Source organism: Hyla sarda, chromosome 3 (genome assembly GCF_029499605.1).
Source record: "Hyla sarda isolate aHylSar1 chromosome 3, aHylSar1.hap1, whole genome shotgun sequence".
NCBI lineage: Eukaryota > Metazoa > Chordata > Amphibia > Anura > Hylidae > Hyla > Hyla sarda.
Genome location: NC_079191.1, coordinates 188,067,083 through 188,088,876, shown reverse-complemented (window position 1 = coordinate 188,088,876; position 21,794 = coordinate 188,067,083). Strand labels below are relative to the sequence as shown.

At 43.9% G+C, this 21,794-nt stretch overlaps 1 protein-coding gene and 1 pseudogene across 1 annotated transcript in view; both read left to right on the top strand.

Moving 5' to 3' along the window:
• Positions 1-5,094: 5,094 nt before the first annotated feature.
• On the top strand, positions 5,095-5,758 carry LOC130360687 (60S ribosomal protein L13-like; annotated as a pseudogene).
• Positions 5,759-6,095: 337 nt separating this feature from the next.
• The window catches only part of LOC130361965 (glutathione S-transferase alpha-4-like), a 39,095-nt gene continuing 23,396 nt past the window's right edge, over positions 6,096-21,794 (top strand). Inside the window, exons 1-3 of the mRNA XM_056565726.1 lie at positions 6,096-6,167; positions 19,147-19,250; positions 19,350-19,401. Coding sequence (XP_056421701.1) covers positions 19,164-19,250; positions 19,350-19,401 — 139 coding nt within the window. The 5' untranslated portion in view covers positions 6,096-6,167; positions 19,147-19,163. The remainder of the gene's footprint in view (positions 6,168-19,146; positions 19,251-19,349; positions 19,402-21,794) is intronic.

Genomic DNA, 21,794 nt, shown 5'->3' with positions numbered 1-21,794 from the left:
AATACGCTTTTTTGGACTTTGGAATTTTTTTGCGCATACGCCATTGACCGTACGGCTTAATTAATGATATATTTTTATAGTTCGGACATTTACGCACGCGGCGATACCACATATGTTTATTTTTTATTTTTTTTACACTGTTTTATTTTTTTTATGGGAAAAGGGGGGTGATTCAAACTTTTATTAGGGAAGGGGTTAAATGACCTTTATTAACACTTTTTTTTTTTACATTTTTTTTGCAGTGTTATAGGTCCCATAGGGACCTATAACACTGCACACACTGATCTCTAATGCTGATCACTGGCGTGCATTAACACGCCTGTGATCAGCATTATCGGCGCTTGACTGCTCCTGCCTGGATCTCAGGCACGGAGCAGTCATTCGTCGATCGGACACCGGGGAGGCAGGTAAGAGCCCTCCCGGTGTCCGATCAGCTGTTCGGGACGCCGCGATTTCACCGCGGCGGTCCCGAACAGCCCGACTGAGCAGCCGGGTCACTTTCACTTTCACTTTAGAAGCGGCGGTCAGCTTTGACCGCCGCTTCTAAAGGGTTAATGCCGCACATCGCCGCGATCGGCGATGTGTGGTATTAGCCGCGGGTCCCGGCCGTTGATTAGCGCCGGGACCGACGCGATATGATGCGGGATCGCGGCGCGATCCCGCTTCATATCGCGGGAGCCGGCGCAGGACGTAAATATACGTCCTGCGTTGTTAAGGGGTTAATACCCCACAGGTGTTTCACGACTTTTGCATATGTAAAAAAAAAATAAAAAATTTTCACTAAAATGTGTTTCCCCCCAAATTTCACATTTTTGCAAGGGTTAATAGCAGAAAATACCCCCCAAAATTTGTAACCCCATCTCTTCTGACTATGGAGGTACCCCATAAGTTGACCTGAAGTGCATTACGGGCGAACTACAATGCTCAGAAGAGGAGTCATATTTGGCTTTTTGAGAGCAAATTTTGCTCGGGGGCATGTCTCATTTAGGAAGCCCCTATGGTGCCAGGACAGCAAAATAACCCCCCATGGCATACCATTTTGGAAACTAGACCCCTTGAGGAACTTAACAAGGGGTACAGTGAGCATTTACCCCCCACTGGTGTCTGTCAGATCTTTGGAACAGTGGGCTGTACAAAATTTTTTATTTGCACAGCCCATTGTTCCAAAGATCCGTCAGACACCTGTGGGGTGTAAATTGTCACTGCACCCCTCATTACATTCTGTGAGGGGTGTAGTTTCTGAAATGGGGTCACATGTGGGTTTTTTTTTTTTTTTTGCGTTTGTCAAAACCGCTGTAACAATCAGCCACCCCTGTGCAAATCACCTCAAATGTACATGGTGCACTCTCCCTTCTGGGCCTTGTTGTGCGCCCCCAGAGCACTTTACGCCCACATATGTGGTATCTCCGTAGTCAGGAGAAACTGCATTACAAATTTTGGGGGGCTTTTTTCCCCTTTTACCTCTTGTCAAAATGAAAAGTATAGGGCAGAACCAGCATGTTAGTGTAAACATTTTTTTTTTTTTACACCAACGTGCTGGTGTAGACCCCAACTTCCCCTTTTCATAAGGGGTGAAAGGAGAAAAAGCCCCCCAAAATTTGTTAGGCAATTTCTGCCGAGTACGGCGATACCCCATATGTGACCCTAAACTGTTTCCTTGAAATACGACAGGGCTCCAAAGTGAGAGCGCCATGCGCATTTGAGGCCTGAATAAGGGATTTGCATAGGGGTGGACATAGGGGTATTCTACGCCAGCGATTCCCAAACAGGGTGCCTCCAGCTGTTGCAAAACTCCCAGCATGCTTGGACAGTCAACGGCTGTCCGGCAATACTGGGAGTTGTTGTTTTGCAACAGCTGGAGGCTCCATTTTGGAAACAGTGGCGTACCAGACGCTTTCATTTTTATTGGGGAGGGGAGGGGGGCTGTGTAGGGGTATGTGTATATGTAGTGTTTTTTACTTTGTATTTTATTTTGTGTTAGTGTAGTGTAGTGTTTTTAGGGTACAGTCACACGGGCGGGGGATTACAGCGAGTTTCCCGCTGCGAGTTTGAGCTGCCGTGCAAAATTTGCTGCATCGCAAACTTGCAGCCTGATCCTCACTGTAAGCCCCCTGCCCACAGGGGGGGGGGGGGGGACCTCCAGCTGGTGCAAAACTACAACTCCCAGCATGCACAGTCTATCAGTGCATGCTGGCAGTTATAGTTTTGCAACAGCTGGAGGCACACAGGTTGGGAAACACTGAGTTAGGAAACAGACAATGTTTCCCAACCAGTGTGCCTCCAGTTGTTGCAAAACCACAACTCCCCAGCATGCCCAGGCAGCCGAAGGGCATATTGGGAGTAGTGGTTACGTAACAGCTGGAGGAGAACAGTTTGGGGACCACTGTGTAGTGGTGTCCAAGCTGCAGCCCTCCAGATGTTGCAAAACTACAACTCCCAGTATGCCAAAACTGTACAGGCATGCTGGGAGTTGTAGTTCTGCAACATCTGAAGGGCCAGATGTTACAGAACTACAACTCCCAGCATGCCTGGACAGTAAGGGCATGCTTAGGATGTGTAGTTTTGCAACATCTGGAAGGGCACAGTGGTCTCCAAACTGTGGACCTCCAGATGTTGCAAAACTGCAACTCCCAGCATGCCCAGACGCCAAGGGCTGTCTGGACATGCTGGGAGTTGTAGTTTACAGGGTCCCATTACAGCAATGCATGTCGCTTTACGGCGACGTGCATTGCTGTAAAGGGCCCGACCGCGGCTGAAGATGAACTCACCTGTCGCCGCCGCCGCCATCTACCTCGCCGGGATCCGGGTCTTCAGGGACGAGGTAAGTACCGGGGCCGGTCCCCAGCACTCCCCCGTCCCCCGCCGCGTCCTCCGGTCTTCCTCCCGTCCTCTCCGGACTTCAAGGGGCCGGGCAGGACGGGAGGAAGTAACTGCCCCCCCCGACAGATCGCAGGGAATAGGAGGAGGTGGCAGGCTTGCCACCTTGCTCCTATACATTAGCATGGTCCTTGCTGTCTGTGACAGCCGGGATCATGCAAAATTACCGGGCGGTCGGGTCCCAGAGACCCGATCAGCCCGGTATCGCCCTACATGGCCCCCCTCGGCGTTTGCCCTGGATGCCTGCTGAAGCATTTCAGCAGGCATCCGCTTCCGATCTCTGCCCGGGGCGCGGCAGAGACCGGAGAAACACCAGGACGTACTAGTACGTCCTGGGTCCTTAAAGCCCAGGGTGCCAGGACGTTCTAGTACGTCCTTGGTCCTTAAGGGGTTAAAATTGTCCTCTTCTGACCCCCTCAAATTTTTTTTTTTGCGCCGTGATCTTAATTTTTTGTCTGTACCATTATGTTTTGATGGGACTTTTTGATCACTTTTTTTTCTGTTATATGAAGTAACCAAAAATAGCCAATTCTGGAATGTGGTATTTTTATACGTATAGCATTGACCATGAGGTTAAATGATCATATTTTAATAGTCCGGACATTTACACATGCAACTTTTTTTTAACCTTTTTATTCACTATTTTTAGACCCCATATATTACATGCAATCTTTTGAGTGTATACACTTAATAAGCACAGCATTGATCAGTGTTATCGGCGATCCATTGTTACAGGTTGCTGAGTCTGCCTGCAGGACTGGAGCACTGATCGGAGGGGACAGAGGCAGGTAGGGACTCTCTGCCTATCCTCTCACCTGATCATTTCACTGCTGATATCCTGATCAGCTCCTCTAAGCTATCTGCTGAAGATTTGGGGGATTTTAGCTGCCAAGATCTACTTTGATCCCTGATCAGTGAAGTCCAGCATTAACCATGGGTAACAGCTGTTGAAACCAGTCGAGACCATCCCGCTATGATGCTTCATAGAATGGGAGCGTACATTTACGCCCTGTGTCCCTGAGTGGTTAAAACAAACCTGTCACCAAGGGGGAAAACCCCAAGGATGTTACTCACACTGTAATTAGGATAATGTTCCTGTCACCTATCTGTGTTTAAAGGGGTACTCCGGTGGAAAAATATATATATAAAAAAAATTTTTTTTTTTTTTTTTTTTAAATCAACTGGTGCCATAAAGTTAAACAGACTTCTAAATGACATCTATTAAAAAAAAGTTACCTTTTTGAATTTCTTTTTTGTCTTGTCTACAGTGCTCTCTACTGACACCTCTGTCCGTGTCAAGAACTGTCCAGAGCAGCATATGTTTTGCAATGGGGATTTTCTCCTGCTCTGAACAGTTACTAAAATGGACAGAGGTATCAGCAGAGAGCACTGTGGTCAGACAGAAAGGAAATTCGAAAAGAAAACAACCTCCTGTGGCGCATACAGAAGCTTATAAGAATTTCCTTTTAAGTGGTCTATTTTATAGCAATCTTTTGATTTCTATTACTGATCAGTGCTATGCACTGGTGTAATCTGTGATCTACTTTTAACATCTGCCAAAAGGCTGCCATCTTAACTCATCTGAGTCCACTTATGCTTTAGATGCCATGATCAATATTGATCACGGCATTTTAAAAGGGTTACTCTGCCCCTAGCATCTTATCCCCTATGCATAATGACCGGCGATACAGGGGCCGGAGCATCGTGACGTCATGGCTCCGCTCCTCGTGACGTCTCTGCCCGCTCACTATGCTCCGGACCCTGTATTGCCGGTCATTATGCACAGAGCGAGTTTGGTTTGTGCAGTAATAATAGTGGGACCCCCGCAATCTGACATCTTATCCCCTATCCTTTGGATAAGGGAATAAGATGCTAGGGGCGGAGTACCCCTTTAAGGGTTAATGGCGGGCATCACCGTGATCGCTGATGTCTACCATTAGCGACATGTCCCTGGTCGCTGATAGCAGCCGGTCTATTAAGCGAACACAACTCAGGACATCTAGGCGTGCCAAGTACCAGGCAGCCAGGGCTGATTTACCAGAATGTGTGGTAGAAAAACAGGAGAACTGAACTGTGATTGGTTGTTGTGCCTTAAATGTCTCCAATCTTAACCAACTGTGGTAAAGTGAAAGCTGAGCTGTGATTGGTGCTGGTTTAAAATATTTTCTAGTTGCTCTCTTTTCGGCTATTTTCTCCCTGTAGAGGGATTAAGGCGCCATGGCCCCCAGCAGGAGTGGCATGATCTTGAAGCGTCACTTCCACAAAGACTGGCAGCGATGAGTAGCCACATGGTTTAATCAGGTTGCTAGAAAGATCCGGAGGCGCAAGGCACGTCAAGCCTGGGTCGTAACTCCGATACCCAACGCTGGTCCTGTTAGGCCGTGGCTAATGTCCAACTATCAGGTATCACACACAAGTGCGAATTGGCAGAGACTTCAGCCTTGAGGAACTGAAGGCATCTGGCATCAACAAGAAGGTTGCCCGCACTATTGGCATCTCTGTGGATCATCGTCACCGCAACAAGTCTACAGAATCCCCGCAGACCAATGTGCAAAGGCTTAAGGATTGATTGTCTTCCCACGCAAACCCTCTGCTCCCAAGAAGGGAGATAGCTCTGCTGAAGAGTTGAAGGTTGCAACCCAGCTGAAGGGCACTATCATGCCAGTCCGCAATGTCTACATGAAAGAAAAGCCAAGAGTTATCACAGAGGAAGAGAGGAACTTCAAAGCCTTTGCCAGTCTGCGTATGGCAAGAACGAATGCTCGACTCTTCGGCATCCGTGCCAAGAGAGCCAAGGAGGCTGCAGAACAGGAAGTGGAGAAGAAAAAATAAAACTTCCATTAGAACTGTTAATAAAATGTTCTCTAATTCTTGAAAAAATTAAAAATATAAAATAAAAATGATTTTCTAGTTTTTCCTCTCACGTATTTTGATGAGTCAGGGCATATGTAGTTTGTCAATTTAGCAATAAATAGTGAAACAATATAGTAAGAATCAGTAGGAGTGTGAACACTGTACAGCTAGCTAGGAATCTATGACCGTTTTGTATAACTTTTTGATGTTCGTATGTAATATTTTGCATTTTTTAAAACAAAAAAAAATACTGCTTCTTAGATCCATCCTCATGCACAGTGTCTTACTGCAAGTTGGTTGCCAAGTTTTGCAGGAATTAGCTGGCCTCTAGAAGGCTTTCTATGTCAATGAACACACCTCCTCCCCCTCCCCCCACAAATAACCGTCTAGGAGCTGATACTGGAGGAAGAAGCAGGAGCTGCTGACTTTTCTGCTCTGTAAGTGCATTACTTTTTTATTTATGGAGAGATCCCACTGTAAACTATCCGTCCTACCTCTAATCTGCTACTTATTCACTTTTGTACCGCCTGTTAGTTTGATTGCTATGGAATTGTATGTGTTAAGGGGGAACTGGAGTTGTCCTCTTTTGTTAGTTTGCTCCTAAAGGGGAATTTATGGACATTCGGACTATGTTCATCTCGTTAAACGCGATGTACGCTGGCCACCTTTTTATAGCAAGTAGCCGACGTGTACCCCTAATGTAGGGGGAAATGTGATCTGCAAATAGCTTGAGATCTAATGTTGCAGCTTCAGATGCAGGCAGGTCAGTGAAGAATTGACATGGGAATAGCCCAACAAAAATCTGCAGCTTCAACTTCTTAGGGTGTACTGACGTCTAACAATAGATCTTTTTTGTACACATTGGCCCTGATTTACTAAAATCCGAGTGTTCTTTCTGGAGTGTTTTTAGATTTCACTCCTCTTTCCGGGAGCTGATTTTCTAATGTGTCGCACGTGTCCGTTCATTTTCTGTCGATTGGGGTTTTTCTTGTGTGGCATGGGAAAATGTGTCGCACGTACTCCGGGGTAAAAGTAAAAAACAAAAAAACATGTATATAGAATAGAAATCCTCAATAGCATGTGCCAAACCAAACAAGCAAAATACAAGATTTAATGGGAATTAACCCCTTAAGGACCAGGGGTTTTTCCGTTTTTGCATTTTAGTTTTTTGCTCCTTGCCTTTAAAAAATCATAACTCTTTCAATTTTGCACCTAAAAATCCATATGTGGCTTATTTTTTGCGCCACCAATTCTACTTTGTAATGACGTCAGTCATTTTGCCCAAAAATCTACGGTGAAACGGAAAAAAAAAAACCTTGTGCAACAAAATTGAAAAAAAAACGCTGTTTTGTAACTTTTGGGGGCTTCCGTTTCTACGTAGTACATTTTTCGGTAAAAATGACACCTTATCTTTATTCTGTAGGTCCATACGATTAAAATGATACCCTACTTATATAGGTTTGATTTTGTCGCACTTCTGGAAAAAATCATAACTACATGCAGGAAAATTAATACGTTTAAAATTGTCATTTTCTGACCCCTGTAACTTTATTATTTTTCCGTGTATGGGGCGGTATGAGGACTCATTTTTTGCGCCGTGATCTGAAGTTTTTAACGGTACCATTTTTGCATTGATAGGACTTATTGATCGATTTTTATTCATTTTTAAATGATATAAAAAGTGACCAAAAATGCACTATTTTGGACTTTGGAATTTTTTTGCGCGCACGCCATTGACCGAGCGGTTTAATTAATTATATATTTTTATAACTTGGACATTTCCGCACGCGGTGATTTCATATATGTTTATTTTTATTTACACTGTGTTTTTTTTATTGGAAAAGGGGGGTGATTCAAACTTTTATTAGGGAAGGGGTTAAATGATCTTTATTCACTTTTTTTTTCACTTTTTTTTTGCAGTGTTATAGCTCCCATAGGGACCTATAACACTGCACACACTGATCTTTCACATTGATCACTGGTTTCTCATAAGAAACCAGTGATCGACGATTCTGCCGCATGACTGCTCATGCCTGGATCTCAGCCACTGAGCAGTCATTCGGCGATCGGACAGCGAGGAGGCAGGTAGGGGCCCTCCTGCTGTCCTGTAAGCTGTTCAGGATGCCGCGATTAGCCACGGCTATCCCGAACAGCTCGACTGAGCTAGCCGGCCACTTTCACTTTTAGCCGCGCGGCTCAGCTCTGAGCGCGCGGCTAAAGGGTTAATAGCGCGCTATTAGAGGCGGGTCCCGGTTTCACTATGACGCCAAGCCCGCCGTGATATGACGCGGGGTTACTGTGTAACCCCGCGTTATATCGGGAGAGCAGGACCAAGGACGTACCGGTACGTCCTTGGTCCTTAAGGGGTTAAACAACAAAATAGAATAAAAAATTTTTTATGGACCATCTAATATAGGAGTTTAACCCCCCCCCCCCACAAAAAAAATATATAAACAATTAAAGGCATATTTTGTTTTATAACTGTTTATTTATACATTTTAAAAAGGCATATTTTAAAGTTTAACCCCTTAAGGACCAGGCCATTTTACACCTTAAGAACCAGAGCGTTTTTTGCAAATCTGACCACTGTCACTTTAAACATTAATAACTCTGGAATGCTTTTAGTTATCATTCTGATTCCGAGATTGTTTTTTCGTGACATATTCTACTTTAACTTAGTGGTAAAATTTTATGGTAACTTGCATCCTTTCTTGGCGAAAAATCCCCAAATTTGATGAAAAAAATGAAAATTTTGCATTTTTCTAACTTTGAAGCTCTCTGCTTGTAAGGAAAATGGATATTCAAAATAATTTTTTTTGTTGGGTTCACATATACAATATGTCTACTTTTATGTTTGCATCATAAAATTTATGAGTTTTTACCTTTGGAAGACATCAGAGGGCTTCAAAGTTCAGCAGCAATTTTGAAATTTTTCACAAAACTTTCAAACTCACTATTTTTCAGGGACCAGTTCAGTTTTGAAGTGGATTTGAAGGGTCTTCATATTAGAAATACCCCATAAAAGACCCCATTAGAAAAACTACACCCCCCAAAGTATTCAAGATGACATTCAGTAAGTGTATTAACCCTTTAGGTGTTTCACAGGAATAGCAGCAAAGTGAAGGAGAAAATTCAAAATCTTCGTTTTTTACACTCGCATGTTCTTGTAGACCCAATTTTTTTATTTTTGCAAGGGGTAAAAAGGAGAAAATTTTTACTTGTATTTGAAACCCAATTTCTCTCGAGTAAGCACATACCTCATATGTCTATGTAAAGTGTTCGGCGGGAGCAGTAGAGGGCTCAGAAGGGAAGGAGCAACAAATGGTTTTTGGGGGGCATGTCACCTTTAGGAAGCCCCTGTGGTGCCAGGACAGCAAAAAAAAAAAAAAAACACATGGCATACCATTTTGGAAACTAGACCCCTCAGGGAACGCAACAAGGGGTAAAGTGAACCTTAATACCCCACAGGTGATTCACGACTTTTGCATATGTCAAAAAAATATATATATATTTTTTACCTAAAATGCTTGTTTTCCCAAAAATTTTACATTTTTAAAAAGGGTAATAGCAGAAAATACCCCCCAAAATTTGAAGCCCAATGTCTCCCGATTCAGAAAACACCCCATATGGGGGTGAAAATTGCTCTGCTGGCGCACTACAGGTCTCAGAAGAGAAGGAGTCACATTTGGCTTTTTGAAAGCAAATTTTGCTCTGGGGGCATGCCGCATTTAGGAAGCCCCTATGGTGCCAGGACAGCAAAAAAAAAAAACCACATGGCATACCATTTTGGAAACTAGACCCCTCGGGGAACGTAACAAGGAGTAAAGTGAACCTTAATACCCCACAGGTGTTTCATGACTTTTGTATATGTAAAAAAAATATATATATTTTTTTTACCTAAAATGCTTGTTTTCCCCAAAATGTTACATTTTTAAAAAGGGTAATAGCAGAAAATACCCCCCAAAATTTGTAACACAATTTCTCTCGAGTACGGCGATACCCCATATGTGACCCTAAACTGTTGCCTTGAAATACGACAGGGCTCCAAAGTGAGAGCGCCATGCGCATTTGAGGCCTAAATTAGGGATTGCATAGGGGTGGACATAGGGGTATTCTACGCCAGTGATTCCCAAACAGGGTGCCTCCAGCTGTTGCTAAACTCCCAGCATGCCTGGACAGTCAGTGGCTATCTGGCAATACTGGGAGTAGTTGTTTTGCAACAGCTGGAGGCTCCATTTTGGAAACAGTGGCGTACCAGACATTTTTCATTTTTATTGGAGAGGGGGGCTGTGTAGGGGTATGTGTATATGAAGTGTTTTTTACTTTTTATTTTTTTGTTAGTGTAGTGTTTTTAGGGTACAGTCACACGGGCGGGGGTTCACAGTAGTTTCTCGCTGGCAGTTTGAGCTGCGGCAGAAAATTTACCGCAGCTCAAACTTGCAGCCGGATGCTTACTGTAATCCTCCACCCATGTGAGTGTACCCTGTACGTTCAAATTGGGGGGGGGGGGAACATCCAGCTGTTGCAAAACTACAACTCCCAGCATGTACGGTCTATCAGTGCATGCTGGGAGTTGTAATTTTGCAACCGCTGGAGGCTCCGTTTTGGAAACAGTGGCGTACCAGACGTTTTTCATTTTTATTGGGGAGGGGGGCTGTGTAGGGGTATGTGCATATGTAGTGTTTTTTACTTTTTATTTTGTGTGTTAGTGTAGTGTATTGTAGTGTAGTGTTTTTAGGGTATAGTCACACGGGCGGGGGTTCACAGTAATTTCTCGCTGGCAGTTTGAGCTGCGGCAGAAAATTTGCCGCAGCTCAAACTTGCAGCCGGATACTTACTGTAATCCTCCTCCCATGTGAGTGTACCCTGTACATTCACATTGGGGGGGGGGGGGGGGGGGGACATACAGCTGTTGCAAAACTACAACTCCCAGCATGTACGGTCTATCAGTGCATGCTGGGAGTTGTAGTTTTGCAACAGCTGGAGGCACACTAGTTGTGAAACACTGAGTTTGGTTACAAACTCAGATTTTTGCAACCAGTGCCCCTTCAGCTGTTGCAAAAGCTACAACCCCCAGCATGTACGGACAGTGGAAGGGCATGCTGGGTCTTGTAGTTATGCAACAGCCGGAGGCATACTACTTTGGCTGGGGATGCTGGGGATTGTAGTTATGCAACAGCTGGAGACACACTGGTTTGCTACTTAACTCAATGTGCCTTCAGCTGTTGCAAAACTACAACTCTCAGCAGTCACCGACAGCCAACGGGCATGCTGGGAATTGTAGTTATGCAACCACCAGATGCACCACTACAACTCCCAGCATGCACTTTAGCTGATTGAGCAAGCTGGGAGTTGTAGTCATACAACAGCTGAAGGTACACTTTTCCATAGAAAAATGTGCCTCCAGCTGTTGCAAAACTACAAGTCAAAAACAAAGAGACCCACAATACTAATATTATTTCAAAAAGTATAACAATCTTTATTAGACAATAAAACAGACAATTTAAAAATAATTAAAAGGCAGAGGATGACCTTACGCAGGAGACAACAAGTGCCAGTGGACCTGGTATGGGCAATGTAGGTATTCAGTCAAGAGCATACATAATGTAAGACTGGCACGGCTGCACACTTATAATATCGTAAAAATAGATATAATATCTAACATACATTAGTATAACATAGGGAGCAGCAATGCGATATAACAAACATGAATAGGGACCCAAGATGGGTAATACCTAAAAAGACTACCTGTCATATACCCAAAGGCCAGGAACACCAAGCACCAACACCCCTGTCGGTGCTTGGTGTTCCTGGCCTTTGGGTATATGACAGGTAGTCTCTTTAGGTATTACCCATCTTGGGTCCCTATTCATGTTTGTTATATCGCATTGCTGCTCCCTATGTTATACTAATGTATGTTAGATATTATATCTATTTTTACGATATTATAAGTGTGCAGCCGTGCCAGTCTTACATTATGTATGCTCTTGACTGAATACCTACATTGCCCATACCAGGTCCACTGGCACTTGTTGTCTCCTGCGTAAGGTCATCCTCTGCCTTTTAATTATTTTTAAATTGTCTGTTTTATTGTCTAATAAAGATTGTTATACTTTTTGAAATAATATTAGTATTGTGGGTCTCTTTGTTTTTGACTATATACCGGTACCCCCGGGACCTACATACGGCGCTTATTGTTTGCCGTATTGTTGTTTGGCTAAATTAAAACTACAAGTCCCAGCATGCCCATAAGGGAATGCTGGGAGTTGTGGTGGTCTGCCTCCTGCTGTTGCATAACTACAGCTCCCAGCATGCCCTTTTTCCATGTGTTTCCGTGTTTTGAAAAGTGTAGGTTGTGTGGTGTGAAATTTGGGCACAGAAAGTCGTACGGATGGTGCGACAAAAATTTTGGCGCGTGAACAGGATTTATCCACAACTATGAATCCTAAAGCACATGAACTACCTGCTCAGCCAATCACAGTCTGGTTAATATGCATAGGGACATCACAGTACAAGGTTAATAGGCACAGTGATGTCACAGTACAGGGTTCATAGGCACAGTGATATCACAGTACAGGGTTAATAGGCACAGTGATGTCACACTACAGGGTTAATAGGCTCAGGGATGTCACAGTACAGAGTTAATACGCAGAGTGATGTCACAGTATAGCACTGTGCAAATGGGGGGGGGGGGGGGCATGGCATGGGGTGGTGTACTAAAGCATGACATGGGCCAGGGCATAGTTTTTATACTTTTTAATTGATAACCTTACTTGACAGCCATCCGATAATAATTATCTCCACCGGGGGCCAAGCAGATACAGTGGAGGCCAAAGCGGAGTACCAAAAAAGGCATCAGGAGTGGTGAGAAAGCCAGGGTGACCAGCCAGGGTGACCAGCCAGGGTGGGGTAAGGACATAGTAGATGTGCCTGCGCACAGCACATCTCTCAAAGTGTCAGAGGGGCTGATACCTGCAGTGGAGGGGGCCTTATGAAATTGAGTAATAGAGTGCCTGCCGCTGCTTCACTGAAAAAAAAAAAAAACATCATCCCCAGCTATTAAAGGAAAACTGTTGCCAAGTTCACCCACACTAAACCCAATATCCTGGGTTAGAGTGTGGGGGAACAGGAGTCCATACATAGGTCATTTACTTTTTTTTATGTTCTCTTGTCGCAGAGTTGTCGTCCGCTAAAGTTCCACTGTTTACCCTTCACTTGCGCTCTCAAGGCTGGCAGCCTTGCTTTGGGTCCCAGAGGAAGGGGCCTTAGCCCCCCCACTCCCCCCTGTTCACATATTCATTTTCCCCCATGAGTGCAGCGCATCGCTACACCCAAAAGTCACGAATAGCAAGACTTCAGAAAGAGGTACTTCTGTGTGTAGCGAGGGACTGGCGCATGCGCAGTTACTCTGCACAGAGCGCTCTCCCGATGCGCTGTGCTCAGGGGCAAAATTAATATGCGAACAAGGGGGGTGGTCATCTTTGATACATGAGTTATGGACAAGGCTGCATGAGCAGGTGCACCAATCACCTCCCACCACAAGGGAGGGACACTCCTCCTTTCCCTGAGTGGATTTATAACACTGTGAGCTTATGAAAAGAGAAGTTTTTTAAATATAGTTGATATTGGCATAAAAACAATATGTACACAGTCAGGAGTAGGTATTGAGTAACTTTTTTTTTTTTTGTGGAATCTGGCAGGTATGCTTTAAGAGGTAATTTTGGGATACAGACACATGTAGCATACAGCTGCTAAAAAGTACTTGTAAAAGTAATTCACAAATCTGTTTAACTTTCTGGCACCAGTTTTCCACTGGTGTTCCCCTTTAAGGGGTTAAAGTCCAGTAAGAGGGTTTGTGCTGCTCTATGGCCTCTGCACATCTCAAACAACTATAGGACATTTACATTATTGCAGTCTACTGGTTTTGTAAAAAAAATTGCTGCGTTTTTGCTGTGATTTTACCTTGACTTTGTGCAAATCGCTGCAAATTGCAATAATTTGCCTGTCAATAGTGCATCAGGGGGCAGGCAGGCTCAAGCCTCCCTTTTATGTTAATGTGTGCACATCCCTGAAGAACAGTACTAATGTCAGGTATAAGATTGGCTTCATGTTGGTTTGCAATTCTATAACTGGTCATTCTGTAATGAAGCCTTCATTTCCTATGAATCCTCTCCACTGGCTTTGGGTGTGGTATTTGATCACTGCACTTAGTCACTAAGCTGCTAGTGCCAGATTTTACCCAGGTAAACTGAAACGGAATGGGTTGAGGTCAGGTCACATAATGTGCAGTTTTGGTGAGGTTTTTTTTTTTTTTTATTTTTTTTTTTTTTCAGAGCAAACTTTTTATTGAGGTATTTTATGAAGATTTAAAGGGTAGCTCCCACCATCCATTTTTTTCTGTCCCTGCCTATTGCCCATCTATCCCTAACCACCTCCCTGCCTTTACATTTTTTTTTTTACTATATTAAAGATGGCTTTTTGTCTGCCAGGTAGTGTGCTCACTACCAGGCAGACTTCCCCAGCAGGCACAACGTCCCCTGCTGGGGCCGACACTTCCACCCTTAGTTCACTATACAGGGTGCCTCCAGCAGTTTCACCACTACAACTCCCAGCTTTCCCTGACATATACTGGCTGTCAGGGCATGCTGGCAGTTGTAGTGGTGAAACAACTGGAGGCACCCTGTGCTGAAATCAATAGTTTTGTATGGGCCGCTACCCCGAACCCCGCTACCCCCCCCCCCCCCAGTCATACCCGAGTGCAGAGCAGCAGCAGCGGCGGCATGTAGATGCCGGGAGGCGGGGCCAGCGTGTGAAGCCAGGGAGCCAAGGCTATATGAATTAGGACCGATGCCCGGCCTGTTTTCAACATTAAAATAAACAATTTTTATTGAAATTAGTTTTTATAGATTTATATTAGAGATATGTTGTACATAAGTACTACCACATATCAAAAAAAGGTTTGGTGACAGTGCCCATTTAAAGTCTTTAGGCTATGTTCACACATTGAATTCTTACTGAAATTTTCATACGTTTTTACAGCATTCTAGCTATATTTGATACAAATTTCCAAAATCATGGTAAAAATAAAGTTTTTACTGTGATTTGCACAGTTGTGTTAAACCACTTTTTTGCCATGATGTAGGAAAACTGGAGTAAAATTGCATTGTGTGAGCACAGCCTCAGGGGAGATGTGTGGTTATTATATATTAAATAGCAGCAGTAAACAGACCTGGGAGAGGAGGGGTCTGTGAGTTAGCAGGAAGTCAGCTGACCCAGGACTAACATCCGACGCACATTAAGCACAGTCAGACATGACCAAGTTCTAGTAAGAAGATGGATGCAGCTGGGCATTATATGGGCAAAGAAACCAGAAATGCTTCTACAAGTGGTGCCTCTTGTAAGAGCCATAGGGGAGGTGATAGAGACATGTTATATAGCAATGGATAAAACTTGTTCATGCTTGTTATTGGGTAATACATCAGCAACCTGTCAAAAGGATGCCAAGGCATACCTACAGCAGGCCCATTGAGTTTAATAGGCCAAACACAGTCATCTAGTGAATATGTTCGGTCCATTGCTTGAACATTTCATCTTTAAGAACTGGAAAGCATGATCTCCTGCACTTTTAGGTCTTGCATAATTAATTTATATATTCGAGAAATGGTTAGATTGTAGTCACTTGCTGATAATTTTTGACCCATTAAAACTTAGTGTACCTGTCATTTACAAGAACTTTTTAAATAATGTAAATAATATTATATGTATATTTGTAATATACATTGGTAAAAAAAAAAAAATGTGTATATTTTTGGGTTAAAACATGCTGTTTTGTCCCTGCAGCTATTTCCTGTGTGTTTCTGCGCAGAGACAAAATGCAGGACAAGCAGGGCGCTCTGTGCACGTAGGACAAGCAGGGCGCTCTGAGCACGTAGGACAAGCAGGGCGCTCTGAGCACGTAGGACAAGCAGGGCGCTCTGAGCACGTAGGACAAGCAGGGCGCTCTGTGCACGTAGGACAAGCAGGGCGCTCTGTGCACGTAGGACAAGCAGGGCGCTCTGTGCACGTAGGACAAGCAGGGCGCTCTGTGCACGTAGGACAAGCAGGGCGCTCTGAGCACGTAGGACAAGCAGGGCGCTCTGAGCACGTAGGACAAGCAGGGCGCTCTGAGCACGTAGGACAAGCAGGGCGCTCTGAGCACGTAGGACAAGCAGGGCGCTCTGTGCACGTAGGACAAGCAGGGCTCTTACACATCAGGAAAATTAGGTTGATGCTCCCAATGGGGGACATGTATCAAAGATTTTACCCCTGTTTTGTGTGTATCTTTTTGCGCAAAATTTTGCGCAAGCGCTTTTTTTTCCCATTTTTTTTGCGCACGTTTTGGTAGAGCATGTCGTCCAGATGTGGCCGAATCAGGGTACCTTGGAGTGACATCTATAGTACACATGGATTTATTACCTGCGTTCTTTTCCTTTGCACCAATAATTTTGACGCACGTGCGTCTTTTTCCCCATAAATATAAGCCAACTTTAACTGCACGTAGCGATCCTTTCTATTTCTGAAGGAAAGTTCTACTAAGGAACCACCAGAATGTTATAACTTTCCTATCTCAATTCCTCATTTGGTTTGCTTTATATTGCTTTTTACTCCTTGGTTATTCCAAAGCACTTTTAAAATAATTTGCATATAGAATATTTGTTTACAGTTCAGTTATTCATTAGATCACTTGGATATTGGTATTTTATGATCCAACAATTTAATACATTTACATAGGAAATGTTTGATATCTTACTTATCACTGAACAAGATCCATCACATTAAAATAGCTTTGTAATCCACTTAACACTGTAGATCATTCTCCTTTTATTTTTACAATTTACTGCTTTCCGTTATACTTTTCCCCAGCGCCCGGTAAGATGGTGGCTATCACTGATAGCCAGCCATCTTACCATGTGACCATCTGGGCATGCTGGGAGTTGTAGTTTTGCAACATCTGGAGGGCCACAGTTTGGAGACCACTGTATAATGGTCTCCAATCTGTGCTCTTCCAGATGTTCCAAAATTACAAATCTCAGCATGCGCACTCTGTCGAGGCATGCTGGGAGTTGTAGTTCTATAACATCTGGAAGACCACAGATTGGAGACCATTATACAGTGGTCTACAAACTGTGGACCTCCAGCTGTTGCAAAACTACAACTCCCAGCATGCCCAGACTGCCCAAGCATGCTGGGAGTTGTAGTTCGTCAACATCTGACCCTTCAGATATTGCCGAAATACAACTTCCAGCATGTCTGGCCATGCTGGGAATTATAGTTTTGCAACAGCTGGAGGCACACTAGTTGGGAAACATTGTTGGTTTCCTAACTCTTTTTCCCAACCCGTGTGCCTCCAGCTGTGCCTCCAAACTATAACGCCCAGCATGAACTGACAGACCATGCATGCTGGAAATTGAAGTTGTGCAACAGCTGGAGGCACACTGGTTTGGAAACACTAAGTTAAGTAAAAAACTTTCAAGTGTCTTGCAACCAGTGTGCCTTCAGCTGTTGCATAACTACAACCCTCAGCATGCACGGACTGCCAAAGGGCATGCTGGGAGTTGTAGCAGTATGCCTCCAGCTGTTGCATAACTACAGGTTCCAGCATGTCCTTCTACTGTCACTGCATGCTGAGATTTGAAGTTTTTGCAACAGCTGAAGGCACACTGGTTGTGAAACACTGAGTCTGTTTCCGTGTTTCGCATCTAGCGTGCCTCCAGCTGTTGCTAAACTACAACTCCCAGCATATACGGACAGCCAAAGGGCATACTCGGAGTTGTAGTTTTGCAACAGCTGGATGTTCCCCCCCCCCCCCTTCCTCCAATGTGAATGGACAGGGTACACTCACATGGGCGGAGGTTTACAGGGAGTGCTGCAAGATTGAGATGCAGCAAACTCTCTGTCAACCCCCGCCCGTGTGACTGTACCCTAAAAACACTACACTATACTTAAATAAAATAAGTAAAAAACACTATATATATACATACCGCTACACAGCCCCCCTCCCCTCCCCAATAAATATGAACAACGTCTGGTACGCCACTGTTTCCAAAATGGAGCCTCCAGCTGTTGCAAAACAACAACTCCCAGTATTGCCGAACAGCCATTGACTGTCCAGGCATGTTGGGAGTTTTGCAACAGCTGGAGGCACCCTGTTTGGGAAACACTGGCATAGAATACCCCTATGTTCACCCCTATGCAAAACCCTAATTTAGGCCTCAAATGCGCATGGCGCTCTCACTTTGGAGCCCTGTCATATTTCAAGGCAACATTTTAGGGTCACATATGGGGTATCGCCGTACTCGGGAGAAATTGCCTTACAGATTTTGGGGGGCTTTTTCTCCTTTTACCCATTATGAAAAGGAACAGTTGGAGTCTACACCAGTATGTTAGTGTATAAAAATAAAATTATTTACACTGACATGCAGGTGTTGCCGCATACTCTACATTTTCACAAGAGGTAAATGGGAAAAAAAACAACATTTTTTGGGACACAATTTAGCCAGAGTACGGAGATACCACATATGTGGGCGCAAAGTGCTCTGTGGGCGCACAACAAGGCCCATAAGGTAGAGTGCACCATGTACATTTGAGGTGATTTGCACAGGGGTGTCACAGATGTTAAATGAAGAATAAGGACATTGGTATAATTGATGTGTTATAATTGGGTGCAAAAAGTGGTATTATTGTGAGATTAAAACTCTACATAATGAAGAAAAAAAATTCTAAAACTAATAACGAGGACACACTTACTGTTTAGGTGCAGATACGCTGCAGACAAAGCTCCTACTAAATAGAGCTGCGGTGTAAATTTATGCTCTGAGGAGAATTCTAAATTTAACCGCAATTCAAGAAAGTAGCTGCACAAGAATGATAAATTTAACGCAGCTGCGCCAAATTTAGACAACAGGCAGAGGGGTAAAAAACTTCTATTATACACTGGAAATGATACATGTCCCCCAATAAGTTGTTTCCCTCAATAAGTCTTCTCCAAATGAATTCTAAAAATGTCACTTACCTTCCATTCTGCTCCTGCAATAAGGCTATTCCCTCTTTATCCTCCTCTCTGAGCTCCGTCAACTGCAGCGGCGCAGCTTTTCCTGCAGGCTGTGCACAATAAAATAACTTGGTATGTACAGGCTGCCAGATAGATGATGACATAATGACAGGAGTGGGCATTAGCCCCAGCTCCCTTTTGCTGATACTTATGGGTGTCAGGCACATCTGCCAGTGGCTAGTGAGTGGCTGTGCACATTAGATCCTTAGGTTCAGCCATGTTTCATCGAATGTGTACTTGAAGCTAAAAGCTCAATAAAAAAAAAAATACTTCTGTTCTAAATCTCTACACTATCTCCAAGTAACGTTTTATTCTTATTCAAACAGCTAGAAAGAAAATAAAGATGTCTGGAAAACCCAAACTATACTACTTTAATGGCAGAGGTAAAATGGAGTCCATACGCTGGCTGCTTGCGACAGCTGGGGTTGAGGTTTGTGTATTCAGTTTTTCATGTATTTGTAATATTCAGTACCTTATCAGCTATAGCCAATAAAAATTATTATTCTCACAAATATAATTTCTTCTCTAGTTTGAAGAAGAGTTTTTGGAAACAAGGGAACAATATGAAGCATTGCTGCACGGTATAGTCTTCCTTTGTTGTTGTTTTTTTTTTTTTTTTTAAAAAAGGAGAACTGCGGCGGAAAACTTTTAACATCCCCTATACCCGGGCTACAAAAAAACAAAACAAAAAACACTTTAACTCACCTTCTCACACTCCCCCGTTGTGCCGATATCTGTGTCCCGTTCCTCCGGCACTGCTCGGGTCCCTGCTTCTTAGGTTCGGAACATCATGCTGCAGTCAGCATATCGCCAGCTGCAGCGATGTCCCTCGTTCTGTGATAGGCTTAGCCGCACTCTCATGTAAGGAGCCCGGGTGGCAGGGAGAAGGCAGGGCCCGAGCTTCTTACATGACAGTGCGCTCAGCCTATCACCGGTCAAGGCGGGGCATCGTCGTAGGAACGGGAAGCAGATATCGGCGCAACAGTGGAACGTAGCATAACTTTGTTTTTGCAGCCTGGGCACAAGTTTGCCACCGCATTTCTCCTTTAAGGGTACGTTCACAGGTATGCAGATTTTGATGTGCAGGATTTGATGCGCAGGATTTTCTGCTGCAGATTTCAATGTAAACTAAATGACTGAGCACAGCTTCTAATCTGCAGTTACAAATCCTGCGCATCAAATCTGTGCAGGATCCAGTACATGTGACTGTACCTAAAGGGAATCAGTTACAGTGAAGATGCAGTCCAATCTGCAGGCATCATGTTATAGAGCAGGGGGGAACAGATTCATATAAAGGTATGTGTGAAGTTCCACATTAATGTAAGTCCCTACTCATTCTGGGCTTACTAATCAAGCAGGAGGTCATACTCGGGGGTTAACAGCTCTGTATACATGTACACTTATTTACAGATATCTGTCATCCACTTGACTACTTATATCAACCAGTTCAGCTTCTGTTGCTCTATAACACGATGCCTGCAGATTAAACTGCATTTTCCCTTCAACTTGGCAGTAGGTATCTATTTGTAGCAGTTTTCTGTGGTTTGGTTTGTATTTGAACTAATTAAAATGAATTCAAGACTCTGGATCTGGCAATAATTTATCTGGAATTGCTAAAATTTAGCAAGGGTGGGTTCACACTTCCACTTTTTCTAGTTTGTGACCTTGTGCTAAAATAAGAAAAAAATCCCCTATCAATCTTTACTCAATACCTCATAATAAAAAATGTGAAAACAGGATTAACATTTTTTTCCTAATTTATTAACCACTTAAAGGGAACTAATCATCAGATTTTACCCTATATGTATGGTAAAATCTTTATTCTCACCATCCCTGGGGGACGATCCTGCACCCAGGAATGGTGAAGAAATGAACTTATAAACTATTCCCCACTGGCTCCCCAAGTAGTCCCCTGGGTGGGTAGCTTCTCTTACCAACTCCCGTTACTTCGTCCGGCAGCGACGCCCCCCTCAGCTTGATTGATGGGCCGCGTCATCACTCGGCTCCGTCTGTTCAGTGAGCAGAGCAATGACGCAGCCCGTCAATCAAGCCAAGGGAGTGTCGCTGCCGGCCGAAGTAACGGGAGTAGGTAAGAGGAGCTTCCCGCCCAGGGGACTACTTGCAGGGGACTAGTTTATCTTCACCATCCCTGGGGGCAGGAGCATCAGGCAGGGATGGTGAGGATAAAGATTTTACCCTAACCTCATTTGGCAAGCATTATATAGGGTAAAATCTGATGATTGGTTCCCTTTAAGGAAGCAGGGCGTACAGGTACACCCTCGTCCCCTGAAGCCTTAAGTGTCTTTGAAGTGAGCGCAGTATCCAGACACTCACTGCTTATGCCAGACAGTGGCAATCCTGCCGCTTCCCGTCACAATACTCCGGCCCCGTTATCGGTAGTCATCAGACCCGGAGCGAACATGCTCCAGGGGCTGATGGTAATGGGGTGCTGTGTGAAAGATCCCTGGGGTCTCCAGCGGCGGGACTCCCACAATCAGGCATCTTATCCCCTATCCTTTGGATAGGGGATAAGATGTCTTAGCGCCGGAGTACCCCTTTAAATCGATCAAAAAGTCCTATCAAAACAAAAATGGTACTGATAAAAACTACAGATCACGGCTCAAAAAAATGAGCCCTTATACATCCCTGTGTATGGAAGAATAAAAAAGAAATAAGGGTCAGAAAAGGACAATTATATGCATACCAATTTTGTTAAATAAAGTTTGCTATTTTTTACAATAGAAAAACAATATAAATAGGGTATCTTTTTAATCGCATTTGACGGGATAAAGATAATGGCTTATGTTTACCATAAAGTGCACTACATAAAAACGAAACTCTCCAAAAGTTGCAAAATTGCATTTTTCTTATGCATTTCTGCCCACAGATACTTTTTTGGTTTTGTGGTACATTTTATGTTAAAATTAAAGGTGCCATTTAAAAGTACAAATGGCCGTTCAAAAAGCAAGCCCTC